General features: G+C 40.8%; 2 protein-coding genes across 5 annotated transcripts; both read left to right on the top strand.

Annotated features, from left to right (window-relative positions):
- Nucleotides 1-754: 754 nt before the first annotated feature.
- Nucleotides 755-11,962, top strand: LOC128460694 (deleted in malignant brain tumors 1 protein). 4 transcript variants are annotated; one of them, XM_053445960.1, is made up of 17 exons: nucleotides 755-873; nucleotides 3,394-3,471; nucleotides 3,785-3,811; nucleotides 3,970-4,281; nucleotides 4,652-4,945; nucleotides 5,143-5,457; nucleotides 5,840-6,124; nucleotides 6,250-6,564; nucleotides 6,772-7,071; nucleotides 7,445-7,753; nucleotides 7,952-8,266; nucleotides 8,581-8,889; nucleotides 9,438-9,731; nucleotides 10,044-10,379; nucleotides 10,465-10,572; nucleotides 11,097-11,181; nucleotides 11,266-11,962. In XM_053445960.1, the coding sequence occupies exons 2-17, from the start codon at nucleotides 3,420-3,422 to the stop codon at nucleotides 11,420-11,422; spliced, it is 3,813 nt and encodes a 1,270-aa protein (XP_053301935.1). In that variant the 5' UTR covers nucleotides 755-873; nucleotides 3,394-3,419; the 3' UTR covers nucleotides 11,423-11,962. The 4 variants fall into 4 exon arrangements, with proteins under 4 accessions (XP_053301935.1, XP_053301934.1, XP_053301933.1 ...); XM_053445959.1 differs by lacking the exon at nucleotides 755-873 and adding an exon at nucleotides 2,199-2,329; XM_053445958.1 differs by lacking the exon at nucleotides 755-873 and adding an exon at nucleotides 3,106-3,291.
- Nucleotides 11,963-12,658: 696 nt separating this feature from the next.
- zgc:153284 (uncharacterized protein LOC751696 homolog) lies at nucleotides 12,659-14,295 on the top strand. Its single transcript, XM_053445964.1, has 3 exons — nucleotides 12,659-12,848; nucleotides 13,073-13,240; nucleotides 14,037-14,295. Exons 1-3 carry the CDS (start codon nucleotides 12,804-12,806, stop codon nucleotides 14,097-14,099), a joined length of 276 nt encoding a protein of 91 aa, XP_053301939.1. The 5' UTR covers nucleotides 12,659-12,803; the 3' UTR covers nucleotides 14,100-14,295.
- Nucleotides 14,296-15,171: the final 876 nt, after the last annotated feature.

Raw genomic sequence — 15,171 nt, 5'->3', positions numbered from 1 at the left:
CTGCATATAAATGCGGTTATATTAAAGAGCTGTTAGCCAGTGCCCTTTTGTCAACGTGTTCCACTTCTATTGCTCTCGACACGGACCGTTTACCTGCAGGCAGCCAAAGCCTGCTCTAACGTGATTGGTCAAAGTAGAAACAGAAACCAAAAACCCTCTGGACTCGAAATCTTGTCCCTCGTTTACAGATTCTGCAAATTCACATGACGAATCTGTCTAAAGAGAAAAACAAGACTGAAGATAAGTGTGCATAGTCATAGCTGATAATCTGATAAATGTCGGTTCATAGGTAGCGCACATGTTTACACGTGAAAGCAGCATTTCCTTCCTGTTAAAATGACGGACAGTAAATTTGTCTAATCGGTGATGACCCCTTGTAACGGACAGCAGGTACTGTCCTTTTCTCTCAAAGGTCAATGTCGCTGTGTTTTGTGATATCATTTGCTTTGTGATTTGCGAGTGTGTTATCCCATTTGTTGTTGGGATTTGCGCTTCAGGGCCGGTTGACAATAAAAAAAAATAGGAAAAAAGGAAGAACAACAAAACTACTACCGAGAGGAAAGTTTCACCTGTTTATACGTGCAATTAAACATGTGAGACAGTTTTTTCTTGTTTGCGACATGATCGTCCTGCGGCCCTTGCCCTGTGGTGTAATGGCATTTCCCATCAGACAATCGTGCATATCTTTGTGTCTGTAATGATTTACCCAGACATCAATATGTGTTTAACCCACTGTCCTCTCCAAATCTCAGTGCTCTGTTCTACTATGGCTCTCCTCAATGTTAGAGCCTCTGTTGTTTTTAGGTGGGTCGACTAAGGTTTGAAAAGTAGTTTTCTGTCTGACTGAACTGTAAAGCTGGAAAAACTGGATAAGTAAGTTTCAATTAGCATCATAAGTGTAACTTAAAGTGTTAATAGACTGGTCAACAATGGTTTTAGTTTATGGTTCAAGTCTGCAGGTACCATGTGGGTAACGTTTATACTATGGACATTGTTTATCATGTTAATATCCACATGCTGATTATTTTATAAAAGACAACCTCGTTAAATTTTTAAATGGGAGTCACGCATCCTCTTAAAGGTTCAGTGTGTAGGACTTAGTGCTCTCTAGTGGTGAAGTTGCATATTGCAGCCAACTGAATAGACTGTATACAGTACAGAAAGTGAAGCCAGTGCAGAAGTGTCTGAAAACTGTATTTGAGTCCAAAGAGACGCTAAACAACAGTTCGCATTGGGGCATGAATACTGTGTGACATTTAGGCTCCTCCCCTTCCTCCTCCATATATGGTTACTTCTTGTTTCAGAACAGCCAAAATGGTATGAGCAAAAATACAAAACTTGAGTTCACTAAACAATGGGCGGACGTCACAGTGGGTTGCCGCTTGGTAAAAACAGAAAAGGCCTCCGTACATGACCGTAGATATTAAAGGCTTGTTTTAAGGTGATATACACAAATGGAAACATCACTATAGCATATCATATTAAATTCAGTTTTTGCTGATAGAACACCCTAAATCCTAAAAACTAGTCCGTTAAAAAAAAGACATTTATATTTGGGTGATTAAAATATATAATCATCATAATGAAAAATATATACCAGGCCTAATTGTCAGTTAATTAAAAAGAAAACAAAGTACATCAGTCAGATGTGCATATATAAATCAGTGAGTATCAAAGACAAATGAGGATTTGCTGTTTGAAGGTAATGTGACGCACACTGGATCAAGGGAAGTCTCAGATGTGTTTGTTTCTGTTAGGAAGTGGTGATGTGCATCTGGAGCATATTAAGCTGAATAGACAAGTCAGTATTGCAACATAATGGAGCCCGGAACCTCCAAGTAATCGGAAAGATTGTTTTTTAACGAACAATCAAAAGAACAACATGTTGGGGAATTAGCCAAGCTGACTTTAATCCGCTTTTTTTAATCAATTTAATCAGTTGTTAACAGGTGATAAGGGATACCAATAGATTCCAAGAAAAGATGGAAACATTACTTTATATCTTTTATTTTGCATTTGATTGCTCCACGTTTCATTTTCTCTCAGCATAAACTGCGGCTCCAAAGATGCAGTAGAAGTAACATAAGCAAATTCTGGTGGCTCCCATCAGAAAAGAATGTATCTTGAGACTCCTGACATGAACTGAATGAATAATAAAAAAAAAAAAACTTACTGTTACTCAGAACTTTGCAAGAGGAAGTTATGCTTCATTCTTAGGCCACTGAGACAACTAGGTGCGGCACAAGAGCTGGATGGGTGCAGTAAGTTTGTGAGACAAGAGATCAATGTTACTCTGATGAGCACAAAACTGTCAACTCACTTTTTTAAGGTAAGAACATTAAAGCTATTGTAAATTATGATATTGTAGTGGTTTGGGCCAATTCATAATAATGTTGATCTTGAAATTTGGTGCATCTATTCATGATAGGATCTTATTCCTGATGGAAATTATTGACAATAAAGGCCTGGATTACTTTGCAGGACACTAACTAATGCTTAACTTTATAAATAGAGCCAAGGGATCACATTGTGAAAACTAAATGTAAGATTTACATTAATCAGGAGGACCATTTAATTGCACGCTAGAATTTAATGTTGTTTAATACTAATGCTTTTTCAGTGTCAACTCATCTCCATTGTTCTGCAAGCCAAAGCTCATATTAACAGTACACTGCAATGCACTGTAATGTGGAGATCATTCTCCCTGTCTGTTTATATGTATTGTATTAAGACTATAGCTTTTTTTAATAAAATAAAATGAGGAAATGGCCGTGCTACCAACCCAATATACAAAGTTACAAAAAAATAACCAGGAGTGGGTGAGTGGGGGGGGGGGGGGGGGGGTTAGAAGTCAGTGGTCAAGTTCACCTCTTGACATTCGCTCATAACAGCTCCCCTTTTGATCCGTGTTACCCTTTTTGTTTTTCCGCAGCTTATCTTCTGCCTCGTCCGTAAATCACAATTTTTTAAAACCTTTATATGAAAGCTGTTGCCTGTGTTATGTTCAACGTGGGAGTATTTTCCTGATGAATATGTGTGTATTTCTCCGAATGTAGATATTGTGCAAAACCTAAATGAAATCTCCTTCTGATCCTCCGCCTTTAATGATTGATCAAAATGTCAACAAGCATCCAGTTTGCAGTCCAAGTCCAGGCAGTTCCCTCTTTATTCAATTACTGGAAGTGTACATGGGGACTTCTATCCCCTGGAAGTTTCAAATGGGATTTATTTTTTAAATTGTGAGTTTGTTTGTAAGAGCTGCCAACACTGGTTATACATATCTTTTTTAAGGTAAGGCTTAAGGTAAGTTATGTTTTTCCTATACTAAAAAAGGTTACGACACACATTTAACAATCTTTTATATTTTTTATTATTTTTATTCTGCCATGACAGCCTATGATCTACTCCGAAGACACAAAATGGTCTTCATTTCCTCTGACAAGCTCCATTATGCTCTTTATTTGTCCATAGGTAAGTCTTTATGTCGTTAATCTGTTGTAGGGTTGTTTGGTGGGTTCCGTACATTCAAAACCACGAGATGGATAAACAGAAGTGAAAGTGGGAGAATCTGTATGAGAGGATTGTTTTTCTCTCGGATCACTGTGTAAAACTTTGATGTTGAACCATTGTGAGTCACTTGTTCCGTGCCAATTTGAAAAATAAATTGTGGATCTCACAGGCGCTCCTCCTGATAAATATGACAGCACTGACTGAAATGTAGGATATTGAGACCATAATACTACTTCAAATGTCATGACTGTCTATGTCTGTATTTCTACTGTAGCTCTCCTGAGTCTTCTGCCACTTACAGGTCAGTCAGTTTAATTATGTCAAGCCTTAAAGCCCTTGTCATATTGTTTAGATGTCGATATTTCTGCACCACGATAGAATAAAACTGCCTTTTTTTGCTTTTAAACTCGTGATGAGGCAGCCTCTGTTTTACTGTGCTTTCATATTCCTGATTTCCAGAATGTGGTCAAATTAGGCTGGTTGGGCCCTCACGCTGCTCTGGCAGACTGGAGGTCCTCCACGAAGACAAATGGGGAACAGTGTGCGACGATCACTGGAGAATTACCAATGCTGTCGTGGTGTGTCGAGAGTTAGATTGTGGGACGGCTCTCGAGGTCGTAAAAGGCGCCTTCTTCGGAATGGGGAAGGATGAAATTTGGTTGGATGATGTGCAGTGTGCCGGCCATGAGAGTTCAATCCTAAAATGCGCCCACAGACAACTCGGAGAAAGTAACTGTGGCCACAATGAAGACGTTGGGATTATCTGCTCAGGTGAGACTAAGTCCATTCGTGCATATCAGTAATTGTTTGCTTCAATTGACCCACTTTTACTTTATCAAACAAAACACTTACAAAATTTACAAAAGCAATAGTTGGAAACGCTGAAAAGACTAAGGACTCTAGTGTCTGTCTTGTGTCTTTTCGTACAAACTAAAACACAAACTAAATATTGTGATTCTAAATCAAAACTAAGAGATAAAAAAAGATATGATGAGATAGTTTGTCGCAAAATTGCCAAAATACAAAGTCATAATTATGAGATAGTAAGCCAGAGATTCGAAAGTCAACATTAAGAGATAGTAAATCGTAATTATGGAATCTTTGCATTTTATTTACATTTTCTGACCACATTGTTTTGCAGATAATGTGAGGGTGTTGAATGGAAGCAATCGTTGTAATGGCAGAGTGGAGGTCCACCATAATGGACACTGGAGTCGAGTGTGCAGCAGTGACTGGGGCATTAGCGAGGCTGACACTCTGTGCAGAGAGATAAACTGCGGAGTTCCTGTCACGCCCTCTGTAGTGCCACATTTTGACGACGCACATGACATGAGTGGCATCAAAACCTCCTGCTTCGGAAATGAGAGCAGTATTGCACAGTGCACACTTCAAGAACTCAAGGGAGCCTGTGAAGATGCTGCTGTTTTATGTTCAGGTAAGTAATACTTGTGTTCAGACTATCCATCCAGCAGACCCAGACAAACGACGGACAACCCACACTCACATTCATACGTATAGGGATATTAGGAGCTGCCAATTCTGACCTGCATGCCTTTGGACTGTGGGAGGGAATCGGTGGCACAACGAAAAACTTCTTTGGTGAAATCTAACACCCTGACATTCCCCCAACAGACAGCAAACCAATTCGACTGATGAATGGGACTAATAGGTGCTCTGGTCGAGTGGAAGTCTTCCATGACGGACAGTGGGGAACAGTTTGCGATGACAGATGGGGGATAGACGAGGCCTTCGTTGTATGCCGAGAGATGGGCTGTGGCAATCCCCTCGGGGTCAGGTACAAGGCGTTCTACGGGAGTGGCCCCGATCCGATATGGTTGGATGATGTCGAGTGCAACGGTCGTGAGAAGTCGCTCTCTGAGTGCACTCACAAAGAATATGGAGAAAACGACTGCTCCCACATTGAAGATGCTGGTGTTGAGTGCTTAGGTAACACAACATGCTTTTTCTTAGATTAGACACAGGTGACACCCCAATTTTGAATGATGAAGGGAAATAATAGGTTGTACCTCCTGTGCCTTAAATTGATTCTGAAATGGAAATCCTAGAGATATTACTTTATTTACAAAGTCCAAAGGTGATATATAGCCATTTCTGGAAAATGTGAATGCTAGTTTTCCTATGCCAAGATGTATGCTTGTAAACATATATAGCAGTAATATAATTTCTAAACTAAACAGCACAGTCTATTCTCTTTGCCACAAAGCCTATGATCCCAAAAAGCAACTGAAAATGTACCATTGCTTAAACAACATTTTTTCCCCTAACATTTCAAATATAATACTTCTTTCTTTAACAACTTACTTTCTAGAGAATCTCAGATTGGTCGATGGGAGGGAGAAATGCACCGGCCGAGTGGAGGTCTACCACAGTGGCCGATGGGGGCCCATTTGTAATAATAACTGGGGCGTTAGAGAAGCTACGATGGCGTGCAAGGAACTTCAGTGTGGAACTCCCAAAAAATCCCAAGAAGACAATTTTGGTCTGAGTGGAATGAAAGGGTTCACAAGTTCATGCTCTGGAAACGTGAGCTCTATCAGCCAGTGTGACCTTCGTGAGACGGGGACATGTGATGGTGTTTCTCTTTCATGCGCAGGTAAGACACAAGAAATAGAGATATGTGGCAGCACTGCACTAGAATAGCAAAGGTCGTACGGTAATTGAAAGATTGGAAAATGTGCATATTGTGAATATTTTTGACATGAGCGCACCCGTCCTCAGGTAGCGGACAATACAGGCTTGTCAATGGCACTAACCGATGCTCTGGCAGAGTTGAGATCCTGCAAAATGGCGCGTGGGGAACAGTTTGCGATGACGAGTGGGACCTCAGGAACGCTCAGGTGGTGTGCAGGGCTGTGGACTGCGGAACAGCTCTGACCTCCAAAGTCAGTGCCTACTTTGGTCCAGGCCAAGGAGAAATCTGGCTGGATGATGTCAAGTGCATTGGGAATGAGACGTCCCTTTTCCACTGTCAACATGCCAGCGTAGGAGACAATAACTGTGGCCATGAGGAAGATGCTGGTGTGATTTGTTCAGGTATCATCTCAGTTATTATTACAAGGTGGACTTGATTTATCTCTCAACTCAGATGAATATTTTGTTAAGGATTTCACAGCTATATCACATGTATTTCCATTACAGTGTTTCCATCAGAATATCACATCCAGCGTGAATCCACATTGCTTTCCGATGGGTCCAAATACCAAATGACTAATTGCTGATTCTCTCTGCATTGCTTCACAGCTACCATTAGACTGATCAATGGGACTGACCAGTGCTCAGGCAGGGTGGAGTTCAGCCATGGTGACCATTGGGCTCCAGCATTAAACCTTAACTGGGGAATGAATGAAGCTGCAGTGGTGTGCAGAGAGGTGAACTGTGGAGATCCTGTCAGGGCCGCAGGGTCATTTGGTCAAGGCACCGATGTTAGAGGGTATAAGATCAGCTGTGGTGGTCTAGAGAGCTCTATCACACAGTGCACGCAGAGACAATATGTCAGGACGAGCCACGATAGCATTGAAGAGGCAGCTGTCCAATGTACAGGTGAGACTTGAGGTGGAACTGAAAATTCTGTTTTGGGTTAACAGAGAATGATGCAATGTTACAAACTATATTCTATTATCTGCAGTCATTGCATTGGGCCAATCAAATTACAGAATTTACATCGACGTAAATACAGCAATGCAGACAAACGTCCAAAAACGAGAGCCACACAAAAGTGTCCCGACACCATCATGGCAGAGAGTTTATAAAGCTTGAATATCTTCTTTTAAGTTATGACTTAAGTCAAGATAAATAGCCAGCTTATGTACAGCATGATACATTTTTTTGCCCAAATGAATTGTAATTTCAGTCAGACCTTAAAACACCTAGAGTTGGACCGAAGGCCCATTAATATAAAAACTCTCCTTTCCAGGCAGTGTCAAATTGACCGGTGGGACCAATCGTTGTGTTGGTAAAGTGGAATTTTACCACAAAGGCCAGTGGGGGACTGTGTGTGGTCAGTCTTGGGACAAGGCTGATGCTGCAGTGGTGTGCAGGCAGCTGGACTGTGGCAAGGTTCATAAGATTTCCACCTTCACTGAATATGGACACAGCGCTGGACACACCTGGACCGATCAAATTGGATGCAATGGACAGGAGTCTACCCTGAATCAGTGCACACAAACCCCATTACCGCACAAACCCTGCAACATCAGCTCAGTTGCCGGTGTTGTATGCACAGGTAAGACTGAGCATTTACATTAAAATGACCTGAATCTCTCTTCAAGGACCAATAATGACCTCTGAGGCACAGCACACATGTTTTACAGAGCTCTCAGTATGACATTTAGTTTCCTTCCCTGACTTCATAACTGTTGAGTCCAACATAGAGTGCAAAAGAACAAAAAATGACACTATTTTAATATGTTTGACTTCACAGGAAGTTTGGAGGTCCGGTTGGCCAACTCCAAGGACCAGTGCTCTGGCAGAGTCGAGGTCCGACACGGGACTGTGTGGCAAACTGTGTGCGACGCAGACTGGACCCTGAATAAAGCTGAGGTGGTGTGTGGGCTGCTGGAGTGCGGACGTGCAGTGAGCATACACGGTGCCGCCCATTTTGGCCAAGGTGGAGGACCGGTAGTGGAGGCCAGCAATGTGTGTTTTGACAACGTGACAAATCTTCGGCAGTGCTCAAACAATGGTTTCAGAGCATCAACATGTGGGCATGATCATGATGCTGGCGTTAGCTGTGCAGGTAGGTGTTCAAAATCCTCACATGCAGTTGGAAAATTGATCCCAGGTAAAAGCAAGGGAGCGGGAAATAATTTTATTAACTTTTTTCATTAAACAAAAAAAATCACTCACACACATCCATAGGTGGAATTTGGAACTAGAGCCAAGAGCTGGTTGTAGTGGGACAGTGTGTAATATGCTTTTACCTGGAGTTTCTTTACGTGTATGGATGCACTCACATAAAAATAGGTTTCAAATCTAAATATTCAGTCAGAATTGTATGTAAAGTATGTCTCCAGGATTTTCTTGTCTCTCCATTTCTGTTTTCATATGCAGCACAGATTCGTCTTGTCGGGGGCTCTGGTGAATGCTCGGGCCGAGTAGAGGTTCTCTATAAAGGCGAATGGGGAACAGTGTGTGACGATGAATGGGAACTGCCCAATGCCGATGTGGTGTGTCGACAGCTCGGCTGCGGTCACGCAATTTCTGGTCCAGGAAGTGCTCACTTCGGTAGAGGCTCTGGTCCAATATGGCTGGATAACGTGGAATGTTCAGGCACAGAGACGGCTCTGACACACTGTACACATCCTGAGTTTGGAGAAAATAACTGTGGGCACGGTGAAGATGCTGGTGTCATATGTTTAGGTAAGAGGGTCATTGTAAAGCTGCTTTGGCCGTGGCCATAGACTCTATATAAAAGTGCACAACTTGAAAGCACCCAAAAGTGAAGCCTTAACATCTCAGTCACCCCCCTGGTGGTTGGCTGCAGTATAGGTCAGAAACCCTTCCTCGTCCTTGTTACCAAAAAAGAAATTAAAAAGTCATGCCAAACTTAGTTTTTCAAAAGACGCTTTCTGTCATTTTACGTAGTTCTTATCTCAATGATGTTTCTGGTATGTTTGGTTTACTTAGTTATTTGAGGATATAAAAACAGGGTGAAATATCATGATTGGCAGCTGAGAGTGACTCTCGATTGGTTGACCACATGTATAGACGGGACCTTTCCACCACTGTTCCATCCCCCGATCACCACTGTGCAGACTATCTCTCCAAATGTCATCACCACTACAAGATATTTTTGCTTCATTATTGTACAGTGGGAGGAAGAGGAGATATTTATATTCATATTCATATTTATATCCAGTCATTTGTTATGACACACCAAACTAATTACAATGCATTATCAATTTCAGGATCTCTACAGAAACCCCAGATCTCCATAAGTCCTCGGTCCTCTGTAAACTGGGGTGACCGAGTCGAAATCACCTGCACGATCGTAACAGAACACATGGGCGGGACTTTCATCCTGAAGACGATTCAAGGATCGTTTCAAATGGAAAGATTCTCCGAAAATGAGGCGGCAACCTTTGCCTTCCCCACGGTGGACTTCAGCCAGAAGGGGTCATACTTCTGTGAATATCAGAAGAAACTGGTGGGTCAAGTCATCTACTATCCTCAAGGAAATACTGCAGAGCTCTCTGTTACGGGTCAGTCATTTTTCCCTCTGAACATTATTCTTTGAAGTAGGGCTGTCAGTTTTTCCAGTTTCAGCGAATTCGACGTAGCGTCCTCCATTTACCCTGCAAAACAATGTAACATTACTGGTTTACTTTACTGACAGCTCAAGACAGCATTCAGCAGGTCAAGCTGACAATGATCGCCCCCTGCTGGATCAGGAGACAAACAGCTTCAGTCGTTTCGATTCGCTTAGAGACTGAAACGCCTCATAAAAAAGTGACAGCTCTATAGGGTGATATGTGTGTAGTGTGAGGTTGTAAAAGTGTGTCTCTGTTCTTTAGCGACACTGGAGACACCTTCCATCTCGCTGACTTCCCCTCATGCGATGGTGATCTACAGCCCTGTTAAAATATCGGTCAACCAAGGCAGCGACTTCTCCATCACTTGCTCTATTCATTCCAAATATCCCGAAGGTGTCTTCTACCTGGAAAGGTCCAACGGGAATTCCACTGAGATGAAACCAGCATTTGGCCACTCTGTCTTCTACCTGGCATACTTTGAATTTCCCGCAATAGATTTTATAAACCAAGGAGACTATAGCTGTGTCTACGCTGTTAACCTCTCGTCTACGTCCTTCATTTCCAAGCCATCAAAGTCCCTTCAAGTTACTGTTCTTGGTAAGAATTTATTAGTGTTTAAACAGCAACTTGAGCCATGTTTATTCTTAGCTATCACAACTAAATGATCCATTCCTGCCCACAGCATCTTCATCATCATCGGTTGTCACAGGAGTTGTGGTCAGTCTAGTGGTGTTGCTAATTGTGCTGGTTGTAGGCTACCTGGTCTGGAGAAGGAGACGGCGCGGAGCTGGTAAGAGGCAAACTTTTATATCACAAAACTACTGCAATGCCACCTTTCTTTTAATGTGTGTCTACCTTGTTTAAAGCTGCAACAATCAATGTTTTCAATCCCAAAAATGGAGAAAAAAATGATCTGATGTCAAATACCATGATTAGTTTAATTCAGTTGAGCTCTATTGAGCTTTTACTGTGGCTGTTACTACTGCATAGACATGGATGACATGACAGCTCCCAAAATTGAAGTGAAAACATCTTGATTGCCCCCTGGTGGCTGGCTGCAGTATAAATCAGGAGCACCGCCTCCACCATGTCAGCAGATAAGAAATAGGCCATGGCACAAGTTTATACACGAATGTTTTTTCCCCCTGATAGATGGTTTATGTATGACCCTGTATTTGTGTTTCTGATAAGTTTGGTTTTAATGGCTTATTTGATGCTATCAAATGGGCCCCAAAAAGTAATACATTCTGTAATTAATTCATGTCAAACCAGATTGACTGCCTGTGTCATGTTGATGTTATACTCACTTTTCAGGCACCACGGTTCAGTTTAGTAACAGGTTTGGTGGAGCGATAAAACAAGATGCAGATGACAGAAGCAACGGAGCCCTCAGTGGCAGGTGAGGAAAGTGCCAAAACATACACAGTCGGATATATTTTATTTGAGATCTAACAACCATTGCCACCCTCCCTGTCTCTGCCAGGGGCCAAAATACCCTGGTGAATGATGGACCTGCTCCACGTGCTCACAGCCCGGAGGACAAGAGTGTGGATGGGGATTTCGATAACTCTGTGGAAAGAGTCCCTGAAGACCTGGCTGGGAGAGTGTGTTACGAGCTTGAACCACTCGTCAGCTCATGATAACAAAATGACTCGAGGGGAAGCCTGCGTTGTGTGGTTTCAATAGATTTGAACACGCAACGTTGTTCTTAAAAAAAAAGCAGTGTTACTCTGTGCAGTTTGCACTTCTGTTGCATCTGTAACCAGAGCTCACAGTGATGTTACAGTGTACTGATACACTCTGGGGTACACGTCTACATCACAGCAGCAAAATTTAAATGTTTTTCAGGAAAAAAAAACAATCAGCTGGTGTTATGTTGCTCCTACAGTCAGACCATAGGAACATTAAGAACCTGGTTAATTCTGTTTTTAATCCTCTTTACGATTACAAATAATTGAGAAATGTACCAACTTCATATTTCCTCAAATACATGCTTTCTTCTTCAAATGTAGTTTCCCTATAATGCATATTTTCATCTTGTTGAGACGATTTTTTTTTTTCCGGTAGATAATGCTAATCACAAATCAGTTTCATGTCTTTTCCACTGCAGGGAAATTCTCCCGCTGTATTCTTGTTTGTTTTTGTGTAGATTCTGATAAATAAATCTATATTTCATGCAACACTTTCTCCTTTTCATTTGCAGAGTCTTTGATGCAGGTCACACACGACAATAGGAATACAAAAACACTGCTCAACGAAGAAGGTGTTTATTATTTTTCCCCCTTAGGAATAGGATGAAATATTGTAAACATTCCAAAATATTTGGATATTCCAAATATCCGAAAGCTACACCTTAAAGAATACATCTTCTCAGAATAATGTAAGACCAATTAAGACAATATAACAATATTCTTCCTACATTTATTTTGAAAAAATGTCCTCCCTTTATTAAATTCCTGTTTTGTGTAGTGCACTGTTGTTGCTGTTGTTGTTGTTTGTTATGTCCTGTCAGGTCTAAAATAAAAATTGTTGATCGCGAAAAAAGTGTCCCAATAAGTCCTGACAATGTAACAATGAGCCAGTATGAACAATTTCATCATCCACATGCGTTTTCCTCATGTTGTGAAATGCCAGTCATTATAAAAGTTTATGTAGTGGAGAGACAAGATCCTTTATCTGCGACACTAAAGAAGAACAAACAGGATATCGTCAAGTCAAATACAAAGCGCAGTAAATTCCTTTCCACCACTTGTATGTGAATGTCTGTTATTTCCCAATCGTTGCAGTGAGACAGGCTGCGACTAGAATGGTAGGTCAGACGAGTGGGTGTGCCCAATGCAGACAGGTAAGCCGTGTCCAAACCTGCTTACCCTGTCTGCTGCTGCAGTATCAAAACAGCAGCACATACCTTCACTAGCACATTCTCCGTCTGTCTCCTCTTCTCGCTCTACCTCTCTCTGACTGTGTCTCTTTAGGAACCCGTTGTGTCGACATCTAGGAGTTACCGTTCAAATAGCAGATATGCCTGTCAAAGTGTTTGTTACCAGCGTGAGCAGCAACTTTGAGGTAGAGTAACTTGCTCCCTTCTTTTACTTGAGGCCATATACTTGAGAGGTTAACCAAAATCTCATGAGACGTGTTGAACATCATATTCTCTGTTAATCCGTGTGCACCTTCTGTTTCTGCTCGTTGTGACCAGTCGTAATTGCTCGACAGCACTTGGTTTGAATGTGTGTGTCAAAGGGGATATGCATGAATTTAACACTGATTGAACAAACTGTTTTCTCCAGATAAAGAAAGCTCAGCAGAAAATCGAAATGATCCTGGACTCCCTGAAGATCCCTCATGTCGATGTTGACATTGCTCAGAATGGGGATGATAAGGATGAAATGAGGAGGATTGCAGGGAACCCGAAAGCACTGCCACCCCAAATATGCAACGGTGACATCTACTGTGGAGTAAGTCTCTGACAACAACCTTCATTCACACCTTCTGCATGTGGGACACAGGGAAAAACACCCTGTGGTAGTCTAGGGCGTAGACACGGGGAATGAATTATTATTATGCGAGCTACAGGCTTGCACACACAGACACACACACACACACACACACACACACACACACACACACACACACACAGACAGACACACTGTTCATTGCCACAGCCTAACTATAACCACTAGGCCTTCATCTAATACTAAGCCTTATCATCACATCAACTCACCTAACTAACTTACTAACTAACTCTCTAACTAACTAACTTTAGCACTGTGTTTTGACGTATAATCAACATTTGGCTCAGAGTTGGGAAAAGTTGTTATGGGTTTTCTTTTAGCGCCACCTAGAGGTTGACTGTTCTTGTTCAAAGACAAATACCGATATTTAATGGACTGAGCCAACACCCAGTACAGACATTCCTCAAGAATGAATTTAAATATCTTTTCAGATCAAACTATTCATCTCACTCAGTTTTATCAACAAATAGCTAGAGCAATAAAACATTCCTATCAGATTCTGCTACATTTTGTTTAAATTATATATATATATATATATATATATATATATATATATAATATTTGCATGTGAATTATTACATAAAATGCCTGTACGAGCCTCGACACAGGACACAAGCTGTTAGAAGATTGTAAACCATGCACAGCAGGCACTCTCTATAACATATTAGAAAATATCTACAAATGACCTATTTCTCTCTTTTCTTGTCTCTCTGTCCCACCCTCTTGTTCTTTCTCTCAGGACTACAAAGCTTTTGAAGAAGCAGTGGAGATGGAAGAACTGCATAAATTTCTTAAACTGTGAAGGCTCTGGGATCAACCACATCACCTTGCACACCGAAATATCTATCTAATTTGAGGAAACCAAAAACATGACCCGTAAAGTCATATATTCACATTTATATGAGGACAGATGTTGTGTTTGGTCTGAACTATAAGTGCAAGAATATGTAAATGAAAAATCCACTTTTAATCTGGGTGATTAAATTAAATCTCGGAAACTGCCTTTGTCTTTTCTTATTTTTGTGAAAGTTTGGTGTCTATCTACATGTTTAACAGAGAGGAGGTCAGCACAACCTTTAAAATGTTAATGAATATTGCAACACACACATATGAAAGGTTCCTCTAAACAATTTAATCTCGTGAAAAGGTTTTACGATATGTTAAGAAAAGTAATGTACATATTTTTGCGTACAATCCTGCGAAAATGTTCAGCTATACAAACAATCAGTGTGCATTGGAAAACCTGAGATCATATTCTTGGAGGAAAAGTGTAATATTTTAAGAAAGTCTTTGAATTAAAAAAGGTTCTGATGATTTATGGTGATTTTCGGTCTAAAATAAAATAAAATATAATAGAAATGTCCGTAGCTGGTGCTTGATAGGAGCGGTTTGAATCTATCCATCTGTTAATGTTCAAATTCAACGTTTTTCAATGAGTCATACTATTACGATATAATAATGAGCATTTATCAAAGTACTTAAAAAGGCACAAGTACTTTAGCTGAAATACAGCATTCTTAGTATGACCATTTATTTGTCTTGTAAATGTATTGTGTGCCATAGTGTTGTTGTCCTTTGTATGTTTGTGTTTTAAGATGACATAAAATACACAAAAAACACATCGACCGTCCGACACACTCACTGTCATGTTTCAAATGTATATTGATAGACAAAACATACGGTTAATAGTGGGTTGATCTATTAAGCTCGTGTAGTCTGTTCTCGTGAAATAAATTAAGTAAATAAAGTTAGTTTCATCCCTATAAAGCAAAATATTGCAGCACTATTGTACACTTTGGATGTTCATAATTTACCCAAAATTGTGTGTATGTTTGATTGACTTCATTTGTTAACAATAAAACTACGGGGGGAGG

Source organism: Pleuronectes platessa, chromosome 17 (assembly GCF_947347685.1).
Source record: "Pleuronectes platessa chromosome 17, fPlePla1.1, whole genome shotgun sequence".
Taxonomy (NCBI): domain Eukaryota; kingdom Metazoa; phylum Chordata; class Actinopteri; order Pleuronectiformes; family Pleuronectidae; genus Pleuronectes; species Pleuronectes platessa.
This window is presented reverse-complemented; position numbering and strand designations above follow the sequence as displayed.

Coding starts and splice junctions, on each gene's coding strand:
- zgc:153284 (XM_053445964.1), top strand. CDS start 12,804: ATGCCTGTCAAAGTGTTTGTTACCAGCGTGAGCAGCAACTTTGAG. Junction 12,849..13,072: donor GCGTGAGCAGCAACTTTGAG/GTAGAGTAACTT, acceptor TGTTTTCTCCAG/ATAAAGAAAGCTCAGCAGAA. Junction 13,241..14,036: donor ACGGTGACATCTACTGTGGA/GTAAGTCTCTGA, acceptor TCTTTCTCTCAG/GACTACAAAGCTTTTGAAGA.
- LOC128460694 (XM_053445960.1), top strand. CDS start 3,420: ATGGTCTTCATTTCCTCTGACAAGCTCCATTATGCTCTTTATTTGTCC. Junction 3,472..3,784: donor TGCTCTTTATTTGTCCATAG/GTAAGTCTTTAT, acceptor TTTCTACTGTAG/CTCTCCTGAGTCTTCTGCCA. Junction 3,812..3,969: donor GAGTCTTCTGCCACTTACAG/GTCAGTCAGTTT, acceptor CCTGATTTCCAG/AATGTGGTCAAATTAGGCTG.